Consider the following 19,526-nt stretch of genomic DNA (forward strand, 5'->3'; position numbering starts at 1 on the left):
GCCTGCACACAGACAAAAACACATATGCTTACACACACATACATCACATACCCCGCCCCCACGCACGCAAACACTCATACACACAACTACCCCACACACTCATGACTGCACACAGACACAAACACACATGCCTACACACATACACATACCCCTCCCCCCCCCACACATACAAACACACACTCGTGATTGCGAAAAACATAATTTGAATTCAAGATGACAAAATTCAAACTATTATTATTATTTTTTTTTTTTTTTGAATTAACAGCGAAAAGCGGCTCTTTGCTTCGTGTTAGATGTGGTTATCGGGAACCAATAGCATTGCTTCAGAACTACGCGTCATCATCGGCTGTCAATCATCTCCTTCACCCATTTGGGAAACAAGTAAATGCGTCCGACACACATGCATGCTCACACACATACACACGTTGGCGTGCATACGTCGACATACACAGGTCTAAGCACATACACGCATATAACTATACACATGTATAACCGCCCAAGAGGAGTGGCAGGCTTGGAGGGGACGAACTGTTTCTAGAAGCAATAACTCCAATGAGTAAGGGTCCTGTCGCTACTCGTGATTCGAAAAACATAATTTGAATTCAAAATTTCAGAATTCAAATTAATTTTCTTTTTTTTATATCACACTTGGCTAGAGAAAAGAATGAAGAATACTAACTAAACTTTATTGATGGAAGACTTCAGGGTGCAAACGGTCTCTCCCCGCTCGAAGATTAAAAAAAAGCTTACCATAGAGAATAGGATTTTAAAAAATCAAAGAAGAATACTCATGTCGCCATAAAGTAGCTATATGGCAGGGTCTTTAGAAGAGGAGACTAGGGTTGGACCATCTCCCGAAACAGGTTGAGGGGGAATGAATTTGGTGACGTAGCTCTGGAAGCACTCGCGGAACACTTTAAGACGATTTCAATAGGAAATGGCATTGCTTCGCTCCTATTTTTGGACATAAAAGCATAATTTGGAAAAAAATTTAAAAAAAATAAGTCTTCGTGTCTTAATTTACCTTTTTTGATGCTAGTGTCTCACCCATATTTTACGAGAATTATTTTGAGTTCGAATAAAATGGAAAAACAAAACTTGATCATGAGTGATTTCAAACGATAATTATTATGAAACTAAACCAAGTTTGACTACAACTTAAAATAATTTTATTAGAAGAAAATGGTAATCTATTTGAGTCATTAAATTCGTAAACTACTACAAAAAATCTTTTCCTGATTTGAAAGAGAAATTACTGTTATTCATTTACTTTAAAGTTTATCTTCAAAAAATTGTAGAAGAGAGAAAGAATCATGATTAATATTAATAATATAATAAATTAATATTAATTCTAAGAAGTAAAAAACGAATTTTTCAATGAATAATGATTGAATTTAATAATATATAGCAACTATATTAATTCAAAATAGTTATATATTTACATTTATAAAATATATACAACAACATAGAGGGAAAAATACAAATACTCAGAAACTGATTACCACATGGTAATACTTCATTTATACGTCTTTTATGAAAAAAATTAATTATCTCATGAAGCATTTTTAAAGCAATTACTGTTATTACAAGCAGATATTTCCCAAGTACTGTTACTCGTGTATAATGGAAAGATTTTTTAACTACTATGTTGATTCAAAATGCAAATAGCTGTGTACATAAATGACTACAATAAATACATATATTAAAATATTATTTTTGCAGAATATTAAAATAACTATAGAGGAATAAGTACGGAACATCAGAAGCTGGTTGATACATAACGTTTCTTTAATAACCCCCCCCCCCCCCCAAAAAAAAAAAAAAAAAAAATTATCCGATGAAATATTTTTAAGACCAAACCTTTACTTTAAACTGATATTTCCAAGAACTATTGGCTGTGACTTTTCAAATGGATACCACTGATGAACATTCAAAGTATGATCAACTATGTAATTACTGATGTTTATGATTCAAATAAATGAAATAAGCTGCAATAAATACATATACTGAAATAATTGCATTTGTAGAATATATGCGCAACTCTAGATGGAAAAATATGCGTTATACGAAACTGAACATCAAAGATATGCACCGCCAACCCTTTCATGTTTTCGACTTGATGCTCCATTGAAGAAATTTCGAACTTATGTTAAGCAATTTTTGTTAAATATTTTGCTTCTTGTGTACAGGTAAGTATGTTTCATAAGAAGATTTTAAACTCGAAAAAAAAAAAAAAAAATAATAAAGAATAACCACTCAGGTACGCAACTATAAAACGGAAATAATAATGAAGCGATACGAATTAATACAAATTGAAATTAAAAGATGCACAAGTCATCAAATATATGCATATCTTTTATTAATCTCTAATTAATTTACATTCTTAAATAATTTCATTCAATAAACATCACTGATTATGAAATAACAAAAAAATGCATAACATTTTGAATTCATAGGTAATTTTTAAAAAACCACTCTGAAATCCATAACTATTCATGGGCGAACAGGATTCCCCAAGATAGAACCAACCTTGACTCCCAAAGGTTTCAAAAAAAAAAAAAAAAAAAACCCTCGAAAGCCCACAGGTTTAAGGGGGGGGACACCCCTAAAGCGCACAGGTTTTAGTCCGTAAAAAATTAAGTAAAATAAAATAAATAAACCGAAGGTACACAGGTTCAAGGGATGAAAGAAAAACTGAGCTTAGGTTTAAGGAAGCAAGAAAAAAAAAGAAAAAGAAGAGGCTCAGGATTGAAGGGGTGCAAAAAAAAAGAAAAAAAAAAGAATGAATGAATGAAAAAAAAACGAAGTCACACACAAATTTGAGGGTGCAAAAAAGAAAATAATAATAACGAAGGTGCATTGAGGGCGCATCGGCCGGCGGGCCCGTCCACCCCTATCACTGTCAGACCCCTTTTTTTCCAATTATACCAAAACCTATGTTGCAGCTGCTCTTAATTTTAGTCATTAGTTATTTTATTTTTGCTTCTGTGTTTTAAATTCATTATAAACTACACCCCCCCTCTCACCGAACGAAAAAGGGAAAACAATATAGGAAGGAATACTAAGAATTAAAGAATTTATCTCTAAGCACTGGGATAGTTTTTGAAAAATAATTTAAATGAAGTATGAAAAATTGCCCTCCCACCTTCTAATGTTGGATTCTTGAGGAAAAGGTTGCTAAACCCAATCAGCGAGAGCCGACAGATGAAGTAAACAAAGGGGGCCTGTTTCTTGGAAATGTCATGCCCAGGGCACGGGCAAAGGGAGCTCGTGCGATAAACAGTGCGAGCAGAAAAATTGCAAGTCAGTGCTTCCAGGATGACGTCAGAGACGGCCGTTTCACCCCTCCTTTAGCCATGAAGCGGGGAAACTGAAAGATCAAAGACACGGTCCCACCCTCCTTTTCCTTCACCCTGGCTATATGGGCTATATGCTAGAAGCTAGAGTATTGTTTAAAAAAATTTCGATTCTTAGCTTTTGCAAAAAGTAGCCGAATCGGCTACTTTTTGCCTAATCTGGCAACCTAGAAATCCGTTAGTTGAAGGTCCGAAAAGCTACAACATTTCGCCTAATAATTGAAAAAGTAATCAAACAGTTTTCACATTACTATCTTTTAGTATCTTCTTTTTTAAATTCAAAAAATAATGAACAGCAGAACATTTTTGAAAAAAGTGCAACCCATGAAATAAAGTTTCATAATTATTTCCAAATGTGTGACAGCACATGTTTTTGTTTTGAAAAGCGTACTGCTTCTGCTTCCTGTGCTCTATTTAATTCTTTTTCCCTGTTAAAAGAGGAAACAAGTAAAACTTTACAACTAGTAGTAAAAGGTGTTTTGTCGTTTAGTTTTTGACTTGGAAAAAATAATAAAAACATAACAACGCTTGTTTTGGCCCATTATAAAATAGTACGTGCAATATCTTAGGTTCCTAACTTGATTTTACTTGTTTTGACCGCATTTCGCTTCAGTCAAGCAGCACTGAATGTGAACCCAAAAATTTTAATGCTGTTTTATTTATTGTGCTAAAAAATGACGTTATTGCTCTGCCGAATGAACTTCATTGCCCTTTTTATTCTTCCATTGATTGGAGAGAGTTTTTCCGAACTCTTTACTGCTGTAGTCGATTTAGAAAAGCTGCTGCATACTGAGGGTGTAGTGGTAAAAACAATTGAAAGATATATAGAATTGGAAGAGAAAAGATTACAGCAAGTGCGAAAGTAAGTATTTTGTTGGAAACTTTTGCTTCTGAATTACTAATGCTTTCTTGAAATAAATAAATGCTATCATTGTAGTGTTCATATATGTAACATTTCTAAGAAGACAGATATTATACTATTAAAACCTGTGTCTGTATCTAACCCTATCGCCTATAGACTGGCAGTGTCTACCTGGCCAATGTTAAATGCAGGAGATCCAGGGGAAGCGATTCCGCCCTGTCTCAGCCCTTTAAATCTGATGGGGATAGATGTCCAATCCTGAGGACATCCAGGCAGCTCAAAATTGAGAGTGGGGCAGGCCTTCAATTTGGGAAATCAGGGATTAACACTGCAATTATGCAAAAGTGAATCTTATTTTATTGATTCCGTTTATAATGCATGGAGTATAATATGCCTTCCTCTCTCCCCTGTGGAAAATTCTGAAATGATGGGTCTGAGGGAGGTGCTTTTATAAATTTCAGACATTTTCACTGTGTATCAGTGGGGTTATAGTATTAACTCTTGCAAAAGAAAGTACACTTTTTTTCTAGAGTTAATGGAAAAGCTGTTTTCTCGCACTGTATTTATCTTGAGGTACCTTTGTAATTGCTACGGTAATCCAACACCTTTTCCCATTTCAGGGCCATTTTACAGTATAACGTCGAAATGGAGAGTCTGCAACATGACACTTTTTTTCTATATAGGTACCTACTATTTAATATGCTGTTTGATTTTCTCATCATTTTATTTTGAGTTAGTCTTACCAATACACAAACTCAAAACAATGTGCTAATCAGACAGAAAATTAAATAGTTATGGCCAAACAGTCATGTTGTGGACTATAAATATTGACAAAGTATAGTATAACTTCAATTTAACAATTTCCTCAATTTAAATGCCTTTCATTTGTCTGGATTTAACTGCTTTGAATCGGATATTCTCCTCGATTTAACAGTAACATTTTCCAGTCCCTTGACAATAATTAAATCAAGTTTGTACTGTACTGTGAAATGGCCCTTTAATGAGCTCCCACTGAAAAAATATACACTTCCAAAATTAGTTGCCAGAGCTGAACTTATCGATCCGTTTAAAAATTGAAGCAACTGTAAATTTATCGATTTTTATTCATTTATTTATCAGTTTTATTTTAAATATTTTCTATTTCGGAAGGCAGGGCAGCTGCCCTCCTGCATCCTCTTTGGATACACCCATGCATCTAGGGATGTCCTGACACTTTGAAGAGCTTTAAAATCATCAATTGTCACCCAGCTACCCGCCTTTTTTTTGTAATGGGGTTTTACTGGGACATCACTAATTTTGAATTCACCATTATTTTCAGCACTTCTTATATTTTATATTCTGTAGTGGTGAAATTACATGTTCTTGATTTTGCCTCGCCCACTCAAAAAGTGATTCAATTTGCATCCGATTTCATTTCAACCACTTAAAAAAAAAAAATCATTATTAAATTTTTCAGAGCTTATGTTAATTTGTTGAAGGCTTTAGAAAATCAATACTTTTGTCAGGGAATAGAACATAGAAGCAGGGTAATTCTAATACTCTAAAACAGTGGTGTCCAACGCACGGATCGCAAATCTTTCATGTGGACAGCTGAAATATCTGGTTTAGAAAAATGAATTTGCTGAAAAACGTGGCTCTGCTTTAAAGAACGAAAATACTGTCAAGTTACATGCACTGTTAGATGCACTGTTGACACCTAAGGGCAATATTTCTATAAAATAATTTTATCATTCAAAACTTGAATGATTCATGCAAACTTTGTCCCATTCATTAGGGGGGCTCTTCCCTGGAATGTTTCCGAATTTAAGTCCCAAAAACACAACTAGCTTTCAGGATGAGGGTTGGGGTTTGGAGAATTTCTCACACAAATTATTCGAGATTGAAGTTCCAAAATTGAAATTTTAGTCGATTTTGGATAATGTTAGAGGAAGATGAATTCGGAATTCTTTCGCAAAAATTTGAAGAAATTGAAGTCCCTAAACCCAAAGTTTAAGAACCTTAGAAGACATTGAGGGATTACGTACTATGGCATGAGACTGGAGGGGGGGGGGGGAGGACTGGTACTGCCGCCCAATAAAGCCCTTCCTCTGGATTCGTCATTGCGCTCTAGTACTGATGTTACTCTAAAATGACGCTATTTACCCCCAATGTATTTCAATTTTTGAACTCTACAATGATATGCTTTTTAACGTAGGGATAATGTCGCGACCCCTACAAAATATTCCGCAACCCACATGGGGGTTGGGACCCACAGGTTGGGAATCCCTGATTTAAGTGATAACTTCTTTCAGTTTTAGAGCAAAACATATCTGTTTTATAATGCCATTTTTTAAAAACTGCTAGTCAATGGTTACTAAAAGTTTCAATTGGATATATTAACGTTTGAAGATGAATTAACTTGAAATTGTTGCAAACAAACTAAAAACAGTGGATGCCGCTTTATGTGATCATGTTTAATACAATCAGTTGTTTAATTTTATCCGCTGAACCTTGCCCGACTATGCATAGGTACACTCAACTTTTCTTGTTTACTATTATCATTTGCTGTTATCAACTCACTTTCATCAAAATAGGATCACAATAAGCGGCATCTACTGTATATGGTTTGTGTGTTTTATCTATGACACTCTAATTTTTGAAGTTTTTCCAAAGCTTAATAGCTTGAAAATTCTTTCACCTCAATTTTCTTCCTTTTCCAAGTAATTCAAGCTTGTGATAGTTGTATTGTTAATTATTTTTGCTGTAATTCCTTTTACTCAACTTAACTTGTGTTTCAGATTAAAAGATGAATATGGGAGATTGCACAAAGTTGCCACAGCAGATTCACAATCATTTTTGGAAAATCCAATCAATGCATTTTTACTCGTGAAGAGGCTCAGCTCTGATTGGAAAGTTGCTGAAACTTTGATGTTAAAAAGCGATGGAAAGGGTAGGAATAAACTTTGACTTCTTTCTTAAATCATATGTTGTAAGGTTATAACTGTAATTTGCATTTGTTCTGGTAGTTTTAGTCTCTGCTTATGCTTGAGGATTAAAAATAAATGTTCTCTAATTTAAGCTGAGATTGTCAACAAACCACATTTTTCTGCCCTTATATAGAAGTTTGGTAAGACCCCATTTGGAGTATGCTGTTCAGTTTTGGTCTCCTTATCTGAAGAAAGACATTAATGTATTGGAAAGGGTTCAAAGGCGGGCTACAAGGCTAATAAGTGGACTTTCCCACTTAGATTATGATTCCAGGCTTAGAAGGCTAAAAATGTACAGTCTTGAGCAAAGAAGAGGCTGAGGGGATATGATTCAGCTGTTTAAATTTATTAAAACGAAAGATGTTACAGGGCTAAAGTTTAGCACTGAAAACAGGACAAGGGGTCATTGTTTTAAGCTATTTAAATCTCAGGCTAACATGGATATTAGGAAAAATTATTATTTTAGCAGGGTAGTGGAACCTTGGAACAGCTTACCAGAAGAGGTGGTAATGAGCAAAGGAGTAGACAGTTTTAAGAGGGCCATTGATCTTCACTGGGGATTGTAAATTGACTAGGACCAGTCTAGCTGGGCCCAGAGTCTGTCGCTGGTCGTCACTTTTGTATTTGTATTTGTAAACTGGTTGCTAAACTGCTTGAAAAACATTCCCCCCCCCCCAGCTCTGATTTGAGATTTTGTGTGCCAGAAATATTTTTAACAAAGATATTTTCTCTTACTTTTAGAATTGATTGAAAACATCACTCAGTCAAGAGAAGATCTGAAATTTCCTGAAGAAGAGGATCTCACGGGGGCTGCAGAAGCTCTGTTGCGACTGCAAGACACATACAAGCTGGATACATCCAGTCTGGCTCGTGGACAGATATCTGGAACAAAGCAATCGCATGAACTGACAGGTAGCAGAAGTTTTGAAATCAACGTTCTTCTTAAACTTTTCGACCTGTAGACAGGCAAAAGCTTTTGAAAAAGTTTCGTGCTTCGGAGAGTTTTTTTTTGTGCATCCTAACAGTATTTTTTATTCAAAAGCACAGCTTTTTTTTAAGTACAATAAAAGTTCAGTTCTCTATGCTTAAATTTGAGAATATGAAGTTACGAAATTGGCTGAAACGGTTTGAGGGATGTTTTCAACTGTATAAAATATTTAGTATGCAAATAAAAAATCATATAGATACCCTTTTCCACAACCCGAAAATTCAACCTACGTCTTGCAATGCATCCCTCGCTTGAGTTGAGATTCGACTGTATATGCAAATGACATTGATACCAAAAGCTTTTTGCTTAAAGGACAAAGTTTGAATGAAACGGAAAATTTTTCGTTATAATATATTTCTATAACACTTTGATATTTATTGTTAGTCGGCCAGGGCAGTTCAACATCATCCTCTTCTATAACATTTACAGTAGCTTCCACATTAAGTAGATATTGACACATTGTCCCGTGGATGAACATTTAAGATGTGATTCTCTACTGCTAGAAAACACAAATGCGATGCTAAATTGGCTGTTATCAGTTATTTATTTCTAAGCCATGCTCTATTTAAGACGAATATTGGGGAAATGTGAAAGTTTCGATGTCAAACTAATGGCGTCAAACAGATTGACGTTTGTATGGCGTCAAAATAATATGTCTGAGGTCAGCTAGTATTTTGCAGAGTCTTACAAATCGGATTGGTGTAAGTTTTACTCGCGTAAGACTTGCACCAGTCATATTCATTTGAAAACTCTTTTTTTTTCCTTTGAAATGTTATTTAAAAGTAGTGCGCTACACTACAATCTACTAAAAAATTTAGCTACTACAGTAGTGTCGCTACTTGTACCGCGCTACTTCCAACTACTGATTGGGTTCATTGGCAGAAATGGATGCATCTATTAGTTTACAGGGGTGGTAGTTCGTTACAGATGTGCACTTTTGCCTCTTACTTATTTAGGCAAAATTTTGTAGAAATGACAATTGGTTCCCGTCATTTTTTTTTAATCTGAACTATTTTAGAACCATAGTCTCACTACTAACATCAATTAATTTTTTAAAACATGATTTTGAACTTACTATTTTACTTTTACATTTCTTGAAGAAATGAAAACATTTTAATTTCATTTTAATGTTTCCATAGAAACTTTTTTTTCCCCTCTCATTTTCAACTTAGAGAATGCAATAAATGAATAAGGTACTAGTGACATTATTAAACGCATGCATCTGGCTGTTTCCTTTTTCCCCTGCTAGATTCATTTAGATAAAACTGTCCTAACTTGGCCGCTTGCCAGATTCCACATATTTAATGTTCAGACTGTAACTAAATCATTCACTTCTATGTTTCAGCCAATGACTGTTTTGAATTGGGTCGACAGTCTTACAACAATGCTGATCACTACCACACAATTTTATGGATGCAGGAAGCCTTGGACAGAGTAGATGAAGAAACCAATAAGACTGTTAGCAAAGCAGAAATCTTAGAATATCTTGCATTTTCTACTTATATGGTATGTAGTTTTCATTTCCTCTTTCATTAGTAGTTTTTTAATCTGGCTGAAGTCTGGAAATAGATTTGTTTCACTCTGTAGTTTCTATGTGCAAGACAATCCTTTAATCAGCTATTGTTATGAAGACCGTCTAGCATGAACATGATAGTTGGCATTGAGCCATGAAAGTTTGTCTATTAAAGTGCAGTTGAACCTCCATATATCGAACTTCCATATAACAAAGTTTTCTTTATATCGAAGTCCCAGCAAATTTCCATGCCCATTACGTAGAAAAAAAATTTCTATATATGGTTTTTTTCTCCTTTAGACTGTTTGCCTCATGAAAAATAAAGGAAGAAAATTATGTTCACTAAAGGTTGCTATGAAACTCATAAGGAATCTAGAGTTGAGGGGTGTGTAGATAAGTCGTTGTTCTGGAGTTCTTAAATTCTTTCAAGTTTTAGTTGTATCCCGTAATACAGTAAAATCAGTTTCACGTTATCCCTATCAGGGTAGCCTTTGCACTGGGAGAACATGGAATTGTTAGAGAATATGAATATGGCCGAAAATGGTCGGGGAAATGTCAGGGAAAATGAAAAATAACATACATTTCTGGAAATGTCAGGGGATTTTGTTTTATTTTCCAATTGTACAGTTGGCGCGGCACTATATGATGTTAAGAATAATTTCTATCCGCCTTATCTTTCCGGCTTCCATTTGTCATTTTGTAGTTTGGAGTTTTTCTCCTTTCCCCTGAAGTTCTTTTTATCAAATTTCTTGCATTAGCACGGCATAGCAGTCAGCAGACATGAGCAGAAGGTATATTTGCTGCTTTTTTACGTCAGTAATTCTGAAATTCTGAAGTTGTTATTACTATTTTGAGTACACAGCACATTGTTTTGTCTGTAAGTGCTTCAGATTTTGTAATGAGCTGCAATAATCTTTTCATGTTAATATTTTTTTGTTTGAATTTAATTAATAAATTGTTTTCTTCTAAACAGTTTTGTTCCGTAAATTTAGCTCATTTGACAATTTTAAATTTAGGAAGTTGACTTTTTACAGGAGTATTACTAATCTGTTAGTATTTTGGTAATGATCTTTAATGACTGTTTCAATGCGCTTCTTTCTTTCAAAATAAAAGTAATCTGATTAAGGAAAAAAAATCTGCACATCAGAGATTTTTGTGATCATTCTCAAAATTTCATTTTATGACGGGTGCCCACGAGGGGATTATGGCGCTAGATGTGCCATCGAAATTTTTGGGGAGATTTTTGTATTTTTTATTTGTTTAAATTTGTTTATTGATTCAAATCCATTTATTGATTTATTTTTATTTTAATTATTTATTTTATTTTACTTTATTCATTTATTTTGTGTGTATATTTCATTGGCGGAGTGCAGAACTTTTCTTTTAAAAGAATAATAATTAAAAATAAATAAATAGGAAAATAAAAAAAGAGGGTTAAAAATTAAAAAGCGCAGAGTCATTCAGAAACATGGGGGAGGGGGGGGGAGCAACCCTGCTTTATGATCAACAAATCCTTTTACTGTAAAAACTTTAAGGAACAATTCATTTAACAATGACTTTTAATTTCATCAAAAATATATCTATTTAAACCTGCCAACAATTTTTTAATAATAATATTTATTTTAGTATATTTTTGGTTCACAACATGTGAATTCTCACCTCCGTGGCATGTCACACACCTTGGGTAACTGTTTATGTTGCTTAATAACTTGTTTAATTAATAGTATGTACTTATACAAATACAAATACAAAAGTGACAACCAGCAACAGGCTCTGGGCCCAGCTAGACTGGTCCTAGTCAATTTACAATCCCCAGTGAAGATCAATGGCCCTCTTAAAACTGTCTACTCCTTTGCTCATTACCACCTCTTCCGGTAAGCTGTTCCAAGGTTCCACTACCCTGCTAAAATAATAATTTTTCCTAATATCCATGTTAGCCTGAGATTTAAATAGCTTAAAACAATGACCCCTTGTCCTGTTTTCAGTGCTAAACTTTAGCCCCGTAACATCTTTCGTTTTAATAAATTTAAACAGCTGAATCATGTCCCCTCGGTCTCTTCTTTGCTGAAGACTGTACATTTTTAGCCTTCTAAGCCTGGAATCATAATCTAAGTGGGAAAGTCCACTTATTAGCCTTGTAGCCCGCCTTTGAACCCTTTCCAATACATTAATGTCTTTCTTAAGATAAGGAGACCAAAACTGAACAGCATACTCCAAATGGGGTCTTACCAAACTTCTATATAAGGGCAGAAGAACTTCTTTAGATCTATTGATAAACCCAAGCATCTTATTGGCTTTGTTGCTAGCAATGCTGCAACTTATTTATTTATTATTTATTTCACAAGTGTCTCAAATACTAATTGTTTAAACATATTTATTTTTTGATATTGTGTTTTAGTTCATTTTAGTAGGATAAGGAGTCATGTCACACACACAATAAATTCTCACCTCCGTTACCTAAACACAAATTGCCATTCCTCATTAACTTGTAGCAGTAATGACATCAAACTTAATTTTCCGTGATACAGTGGGGACCCTTTGTTTATTTTCAGCCATAAATAAGTTGTGAGATTTTTGTCGAAGAACAAAAAGATAGATTTTGTTTTAAAAATTAAGTGTGGTTATTAATGAATGTAAAAAAAGAAGCGAACATGTTTTCATATGCTTAACATGTGCTGATTGTAGCAACGCAGAAAAAATATTTCCCTGAAAAATGTATCCATTAGGCCAATAATGGAAAATTCCTCACCTCCGTGACAGACCTCATCAATGTCATTATTTGTGAGATGAAAATAAATAATGGAGGAAATCTTCGACATTCTACCACAATTATAAATTGCCAGTATATTCTCAAATTTACTAATTACTATTTTTTAACACACATTTGAACTAAAAGGATAACTACTAATTAAGCCATACTTTAATTAAGAGAGCATAATATTATATTCCCACTAATCATTAAAATAGCTCATTGTTTGCACAATTAACAAAATTACTACTTTGATATTAAATTGTAGGGCTCGACTGATGGCATTTTTTGGCCGATGGGCCGATGCCAATTGTTGGCCGATTGTTCAAAGATGGCCGATTGCCGATTGTTTTCCTCCAAATGGCCGATTGCTGGTAACTGATGCCGTTGGCCGATGGCAAAAAAAAAAAAAAAATCTCACGGAAATAAATTGATAAGATTTTCAGGGATTTAAAGGATCATTTATTAATTTCACTTTACTTCCTTTCTACGAATAAGGACTTGTAATCAAAAAAATGAATGGTGTTAGTTTTAAACAACTCGGAAGTGCAACTAGTTTAATTTCAGAAATACAGGGAGGGGGAGGGGGGCACGCAAATGTTCTAAAAATTACTGTCGGTTCAACGGGAATCTAACAAAATGATACAAAAACCAGTTTCGCCATCTCATATGTTTCCATGGTCTCCAATTCGGCAATATACACTCTATAACAAAAAAAAATAAATCGACGCATCAAGAAGCAATCATCCGATTGCTTTGAAATTTTGAATGCATGATTGTTTTGACCAGATGTGCAAATGATTAAAATTTGGTGTCCAGTGAATGAATAGTTTGATCTCCAGCGGATCGAAACTGCGCATCCAGCAGATGTATATAAAGAGCACTTCTTCAACAGTTGTTAAAACTTTCAGTTTGATTGCGATTCAGATTACCTTTCAACAACTTAAAAATGCCTCGCCGCATGGTTTGTGCATATTACGAGCAACTGTCAGAGTTGAAACGAGGTCATATCATTAGAATGAAAGAAGCCGGTTGGTCAAATCGGAGAATCAATCGTCATTTGAGTCGAAGCAATGCAGCGATTCGAAGATGCTGTTAAGGATGGGTGGAAAATGGCAGAGTTCAGCGTCAAGATATTAGCGGTCGACCTAGGGTCCCAACAGGTTGTGATGACAGAGTGATTTTCCGATCAGCTGTCACAGCGCTTTCATCATCGCTATGCACCATCAGACGTTCAACCCGAACACTAGTGTCCATCATGACCATTTACAGACGGTTGGGACAACAAAATCTACGCTCGCGCCGACTGTTACGCCACCTGCCACTAACGCCTACACACTACCTCGATCAGGTTGGAATGGTGCCGACTGGGGATGTATAGTCTTTAACGACGAATCCCGTTTCCAATTGTGTCATGACAATCATCGAAGACGTGTTTGGAGACACCCAGGGCAGAGGAGGGATCCTGGTTTCACTTTTGTACGCCACACTCTCCTTCAACAAGGCATTATGGTCGGGGGTGCCATTTCCTTTGATAACTGGACCCCGTTGGTCGTAATTAGAGGTGCACTTACTGCACAGTGGTACGTCGACGACATCATAACACCCGTTTTGTTGCCGTTCCTTTTGCAGTACCCTCGGTTGGTTTTTAGCAGGACAATGCCAGATAACATATGGCATGTGTTACTATGAACTGCCTGCAAGCTTGTCAAACTCTTCCGTGGCTTGCCAGATCATTAGATCTCTCTCCCATCAAGCATGTCTGGGATATGATGGGATGGCGATTGCATCTGGCAAGGAATGTTGATAACCTCGTCTGACAATCGGAACGAATTTGGCCGGAAATACAGAAGAACAACCTCCGGGAGCTTTATCGGTGTTTCCCACGTCATGCTTCAGCTTGTATCTAGGGGGGCTGTGCTGGTGTTATCGTCTCACTCGCTATCGACTACCGGTTTTTCCCCAGCCCAACCCTCTACTCACCGGCACTCACTAGTGTCAACATGTGCTACTCTCTCAGTGAGTAGAGGCGCAGCTCCGGACAAGTCCAAGTTCGCACATGCAGAGGGTAGGAAGTACGCTAGCCAATCACCGCCCGCTGGAGTGATGCCATCACCAAATGCGCGGAAAAAACTTACTTCTTCTTTTTTTTCATAGCGAGCACGTTGCTTTCCAAATCCAAACGCGGAAATAGCGAAATGGCTGCGGAAAACAAATATTCAAAATCTCAAATGGGTATGATTGTGGAGTTCATGGAAAACAATCCTCAAGTGTTTTCCAATGTTATGACGCACGAATTCACAGCTCAAGACAAAAAGAAAAAATGGAAGGAGTTAACTGACTCCCTTAACGCCCAAGGAGACTGCGTCAAGACAACCGAGAAGTGGATTAAGGTAAGTTAAAAAAATATTTTTTTAATTCTTCGTTTAGCATATTTCATTAAACATTTTTTCATCTGTAATTACTATCTAACATTTTATCTCATCGTCAAATTAAAAAAAAAAAAAAATACATTCGTTTCCTTCCTAATGATCTAATCAGAGCATATTATTCTTAAATTGTTATTATGTCCAGAGGATCTTGAATAAATGCATTTTTTTTTTGCTATCATCTGTATGGTATTAGTCATTTTGCTAATTGTGATAAAATTATAGCATCATTCTTTAAAATAACCAATTTTACACCAAAAAGCATTATTTCCCATTGGGCAGAGTAGGCAGCTGCCTATTGCTGGAAAATTTTCATGGGCGGCAAATTTTGCTTTAACCACACATTTTAAAATTTTTTATTCTTGAAAGTAAAATATTTGCATTCTTTTATTTTCCACGGAGACCAATTTTCTTGAAATTTAATAATAATTACTTGCACACCTAATGAAAATTATTTTTTTTTTTAAATTTTCAAACGTTATATATTTTTTTCAAGTGGACAGTTTTCAAAAGCGGAAACTTTGGACTCTTCGCAATGTAATCCAGTAACAATTACTAATGAAATACTTAGTGAGTGAACGTAATAACTGAGGAAATTATTTGAATCGTTGATTTGTAGATGAAAAAAAATATCATTGTAAAGATGCTGAAAAAAAAAATGACAACTGATAAAATGGTTAACACACAAGACATTAAAATTTATTGCTCATCAAAGATTCAACTATATATATCGATGTTAAATATCTAAGCTAGAGTTTTGATTTCAAAACACAGTTGCGATCACAAGAGCACCAATAGGTATTAAAAAAAAAAACAGAATTAATTCGGGAATGTCATCGTTTTTTTTCCCTGTTCTTTTATTTTTCTCTAAAATCAAGAAGTTGTTTTGAATAACTAATAATAAGAAGAATAATGAAACAACAAAGAAGTTTGTTAATTAATTCCGAAAATATGCTGTCTTATATAAAACATATTAACATGCTTAGCATTTGAGACAAACCTTGCTTTCTGTTTACTTCCCCATTTTCTATCATTATATTTTCCCTTATAGGTTTAACTCATGTCTATATCATTTTTCAGTATTTCATTTGCATTGTCATTATAAGGAAATGCTTTAAAACTTCAAAGAATGAAAGAAAACATTTTTTATGAAACTATAGGACCATGAAAAAATAATAACCATGCTCTATTAACTGTTAATTGTAAATAAGTATATATATTGCTAATATTATTGAAATTGGTCTTATATGAATCGTTTAATAACTTGCCCAAGAGCAGTACGAAGATAGTTTTTCTTTGTTAATTTATTTTAATATTTACTTAAAATTTCTAAGTAATATGTATAAAACATTTATAAGTTTTTTAATATGTTTTATTAATATGGCTTTTATTTCCAGGCATGGACGGATTGGAAGTCCGCGGTTAAAAAGAAGGCAGCAGATATTGCTGCCTCGAGGAATAAAACGGGTGGTGGGCCATCCACATCCAAATCGTTGAGTTCCTTGGAGGAAAGGTGTGTGGCACTTATAGCTGGGATAGCTATTACAGGGATGAATGTCCCAGACCCTGCAAGTGATGAGGAGGTAAGCTTCTTTATGATTATCACTTAAATTTCTTTTCAAAATAAAACTTATAATTTTCCAAGTAGGGAATGTGGCTCAAAGTGAAATGGTAAAATTTTTACCCTGTTTTTGGTCACCACCTATCTGGCCGCCAAACCTTGATATCTTGAAAACTACAGACGTACTGAGTAGCACTTTGGCCGAGTTACCGAGTACTTGGCATTTCATTAATCGGCCGAGTTACCGAGTAGCAATTATGTTTTAAGAAAAACCACAGACACATATGTAATGAATTTTGAACTTATTAGAATAATAGTACAGACTGCCTTGTCCATATAATAGTTTTTAAAATTAAATTCCTGCTGAAATTTAACTACGCATTATTTAAAAAAATTTGATTATGGCAAAAATTTTGCAAAAAATTTATTTTTAAAATTAAAAATAAATAAAAGGTATGATTAATCAAGTTGGAATTAAAATAAATCATACCGATCTATGATAGTTCTCTAGTCCGCCAAACATAAATAATTTTTAAAAGCAAATAAAACAAATGCGCAGGAACACTGCAGACACGTGTTTCTGCGGAATAAGGAATGTCTTTTTCAGCACATAAAATGTGAGCTAAAGAATGTAAAGACATTCAACAAAAAAATCCGACTTTTGTCGGATGCCTTTAAATCTTCACTTTTGTGCATTGAAAAAGGAATTCCTTGTAACGCTAAAACACATGTCTGCAGTGTCCCTGCAATGTGCTTTTAACGTTGTTTTATTTTCTTTTATTTTTTAAGCAAAAGTATTTTTCTTATAACTAATTTTTGTTTGTAGCAAAAATCCATTTTTAATATAAAAATTCCATTTTCTATGTTTAACTTTTTTGCACAATTTTTAATAAATACGTTTTATTAACTTTGGGGACATTAAAATAAAGATTTATTCCATTGAAGCATTACAAACTTCATTATTCCAAAATTTAAATTTGACTTGTAAATTTGTAAATGATTACAGAATATTATATATGCTAGCACCTTTTTATAAATTTTAATATCTGTCTTGGACAATATTCAATTTTTTGCAACTACTCGGTATTGGCCGAGTATCTGATAAAAATTTGGCCGAGTACCGAGTACTGGGCAAATTGGCCGAGTACCGAGTAGTTACCGAGTACTTGGTACGTCTCTACTTGAAACCCTAAATGTCCAGGGAAAAAAATCCCTTGCATTTTCCATAAAAAATGCTATGTATTTTCCAGTTTTCTTAATTCCTTTTCCAAAACCCTTGATGTGTCGAAATCTTTGCACAGAGGCAAGTTTCAATAATTTTTCTTTGGCAAGTTTTGTGGTAAAGCCAGTTCCAGAGACAAACTCCAGAGTTTAGAATGTTTGTACTATGTGCATTTCTTTTGAACATACTGTCCACTTAGAAGGCGGGGGTCTTTTTTTCGTCGGTTTCCAAGCAAAAAAAGGAAAATGTGTTAATCCTTCTACTTTTTTGCCGCCTACAAAATGTTTTTAGAAAAGTTTCGATGACAAAACAAATGTGAAATTGTTGTTCATTTCAAAATCTCATCCTGTACACTTTCAACAATTTTAAAATTTCAAACGTACTCGTCCCATAGTACATGGGTAAATGCATATAGCGTACATGTGTGTAATTGGGAGAAACCTTGTTAACTCAAGAACTCGACGTCTTGATTTTTTGCCCCGTCCCGAGATATTCGAGAAATCACGGTTGTTCTGCATGCTTTAACACATATAGGCTACTCAAGTCAGTAAAAAGTTGTCTTTGATTATAAAAGCAAGTGTTAATTTAGCGGAATCCACTTAATTTGACCACCGGTTAATCGGACCAGATCTTAAAGATCCAAAACCAATCCTATTACAAAAGCCCAAAATTATTCGCTTATTGGAAACAAAAATCAGTTGACTCAGACCAAAGAACATGAGAAAGAATTGCAATTATAAAAAGTTGATACTTTGGTTGCAATGTTTTGTTGTGATTTAAATATTATTTTTTAACTATAAAATAAATCGTTTACATTTATAATGTAAATTGAACCCTAATATTCAGTGCAGTATTTATTTTAATTAATACTAATATAAATAATGTATTTAATTATGCTTTTTTTTTAAAGTGCTTTGTACAATTACTGAAATGCACAAAGGGCAAAGTCAAATAGTTCATTTCTTTTACTTGCTCATGTTCTTTTATTTATGAAATCACTTTTTTTTTCAATTTTTAATTTGAAAAATTATTAATTTGGTAATTGCCCTCTTTTAAGGATTCATATTTACTCATGAATGTACCTAATTTTGTATACATTCACTCATTTATTGATTCTCATATATATTAACTTATTTATTTGTTAGTTCTACTGTTTTCATTTCTTCCTCCTTTATTGTCATAACTTATTCGCTTGATCAAAAATAATTTTAATGATCAGATAGGAAATATTTTCAAAGAAAAATATTTTACTTTTCACTTTGCGCCATGGAAAGAAGACGTGAAAATTTTGTGCCTTTTTTTCAGAACTTTATTATGAAACACAAAAAGAATTTTTCAATGCAAGTACTTATTTGAATATGAAGTAGGTTTTCAACTTTTTCTGGCAATGAAAATAATTTGAATTTAAAAATTATATCGATAATTTCTCAGCTAGCAGCTTTTATTATATCTTGTGTGTTGGAGGGTATAGATGTATGAGGTGTAAAAAGTTTATGGTTTATAATTCCTAGAAAGGTCAGAGACTTATTTAGAAATTTATATATTTTGACTGTTCCTTTGAATGTTTGTTAAAAGAGTAGAAATAGAATTAATAGAAATATTCTTTGTATTTTTCGTCATGTCTGCTGACTCATGTTTAAAATATATTTTTAGGACAGATTTTTAAAAACTTAAATGTCCTGTTTGTTGTTGTTTAATGTTTAGTCTGGTGACCGTTAATAAATATTAGGGTTGGGAATTTAGGATTTTTATTTATTCAAACTTGCTTGTTTAAATTTTATAAAATGTATATACTAGATATAATAATTATTATACCAGGCCATATACTTCTATATTAAATTTAACAAAAATAGAACCCAATATTGAAGAGAGTAATTATA

General features: G+C 34.0%; 1 protein-coding gene across 1 annotated transcript in view; it reads left to right on the top strand.

Annotated features, from left to right (window-relative positions):
- The first annotated feature begins 3,802 nt into the window (after positions 1 to 3,802).
- The window catches only part of LOC129229370 (prolyl 4-hydroxylase subunit alpha-1-like), a 70,912-nt gene continuing 55,188 nt past the window's right edge, over positions 3,803 to 19,526 (top strand). Inside the window, exons 1-4 of the mRNA XM_054863663.1 lie at positions 3,803 to 4,218; positions 6,996 to 7,147; positions 7,926 to 8,096; positions 9,518 to 9,678. Coding sequence (XP_054719638.1) covers positions 4,031 to 4,218; positions 6,996 to 7,147; positions 7,926 to 8,096; positions 9,518 to 9,678 — 672 coding nt within the window. The 5' untranslated portion in view covers positions 3,803 to 4,030. The remainder of the gene's footprint in view (positions 4,219 to 6,995; positions 7,148 to 7,925; positions 8,097 to 9,517; positions 9,679 to 19,526) is intronic.

The sequence above is a fragment of the Uloborus diversus genome, chromosome 9 (assembly GCF_026930045.1).
Source record: "Uloborus diversus isolate 005 chromosome 9, Udiv.v.3.1, whole genome shotgun sequence".
Taxonomy (NCBI): domain Eukaryota; kingdom Metazoa; phylum Arthropoda; class Arachnida; order Araneae; family Uloboridae; genus Uloborus; species Uloborus diversus.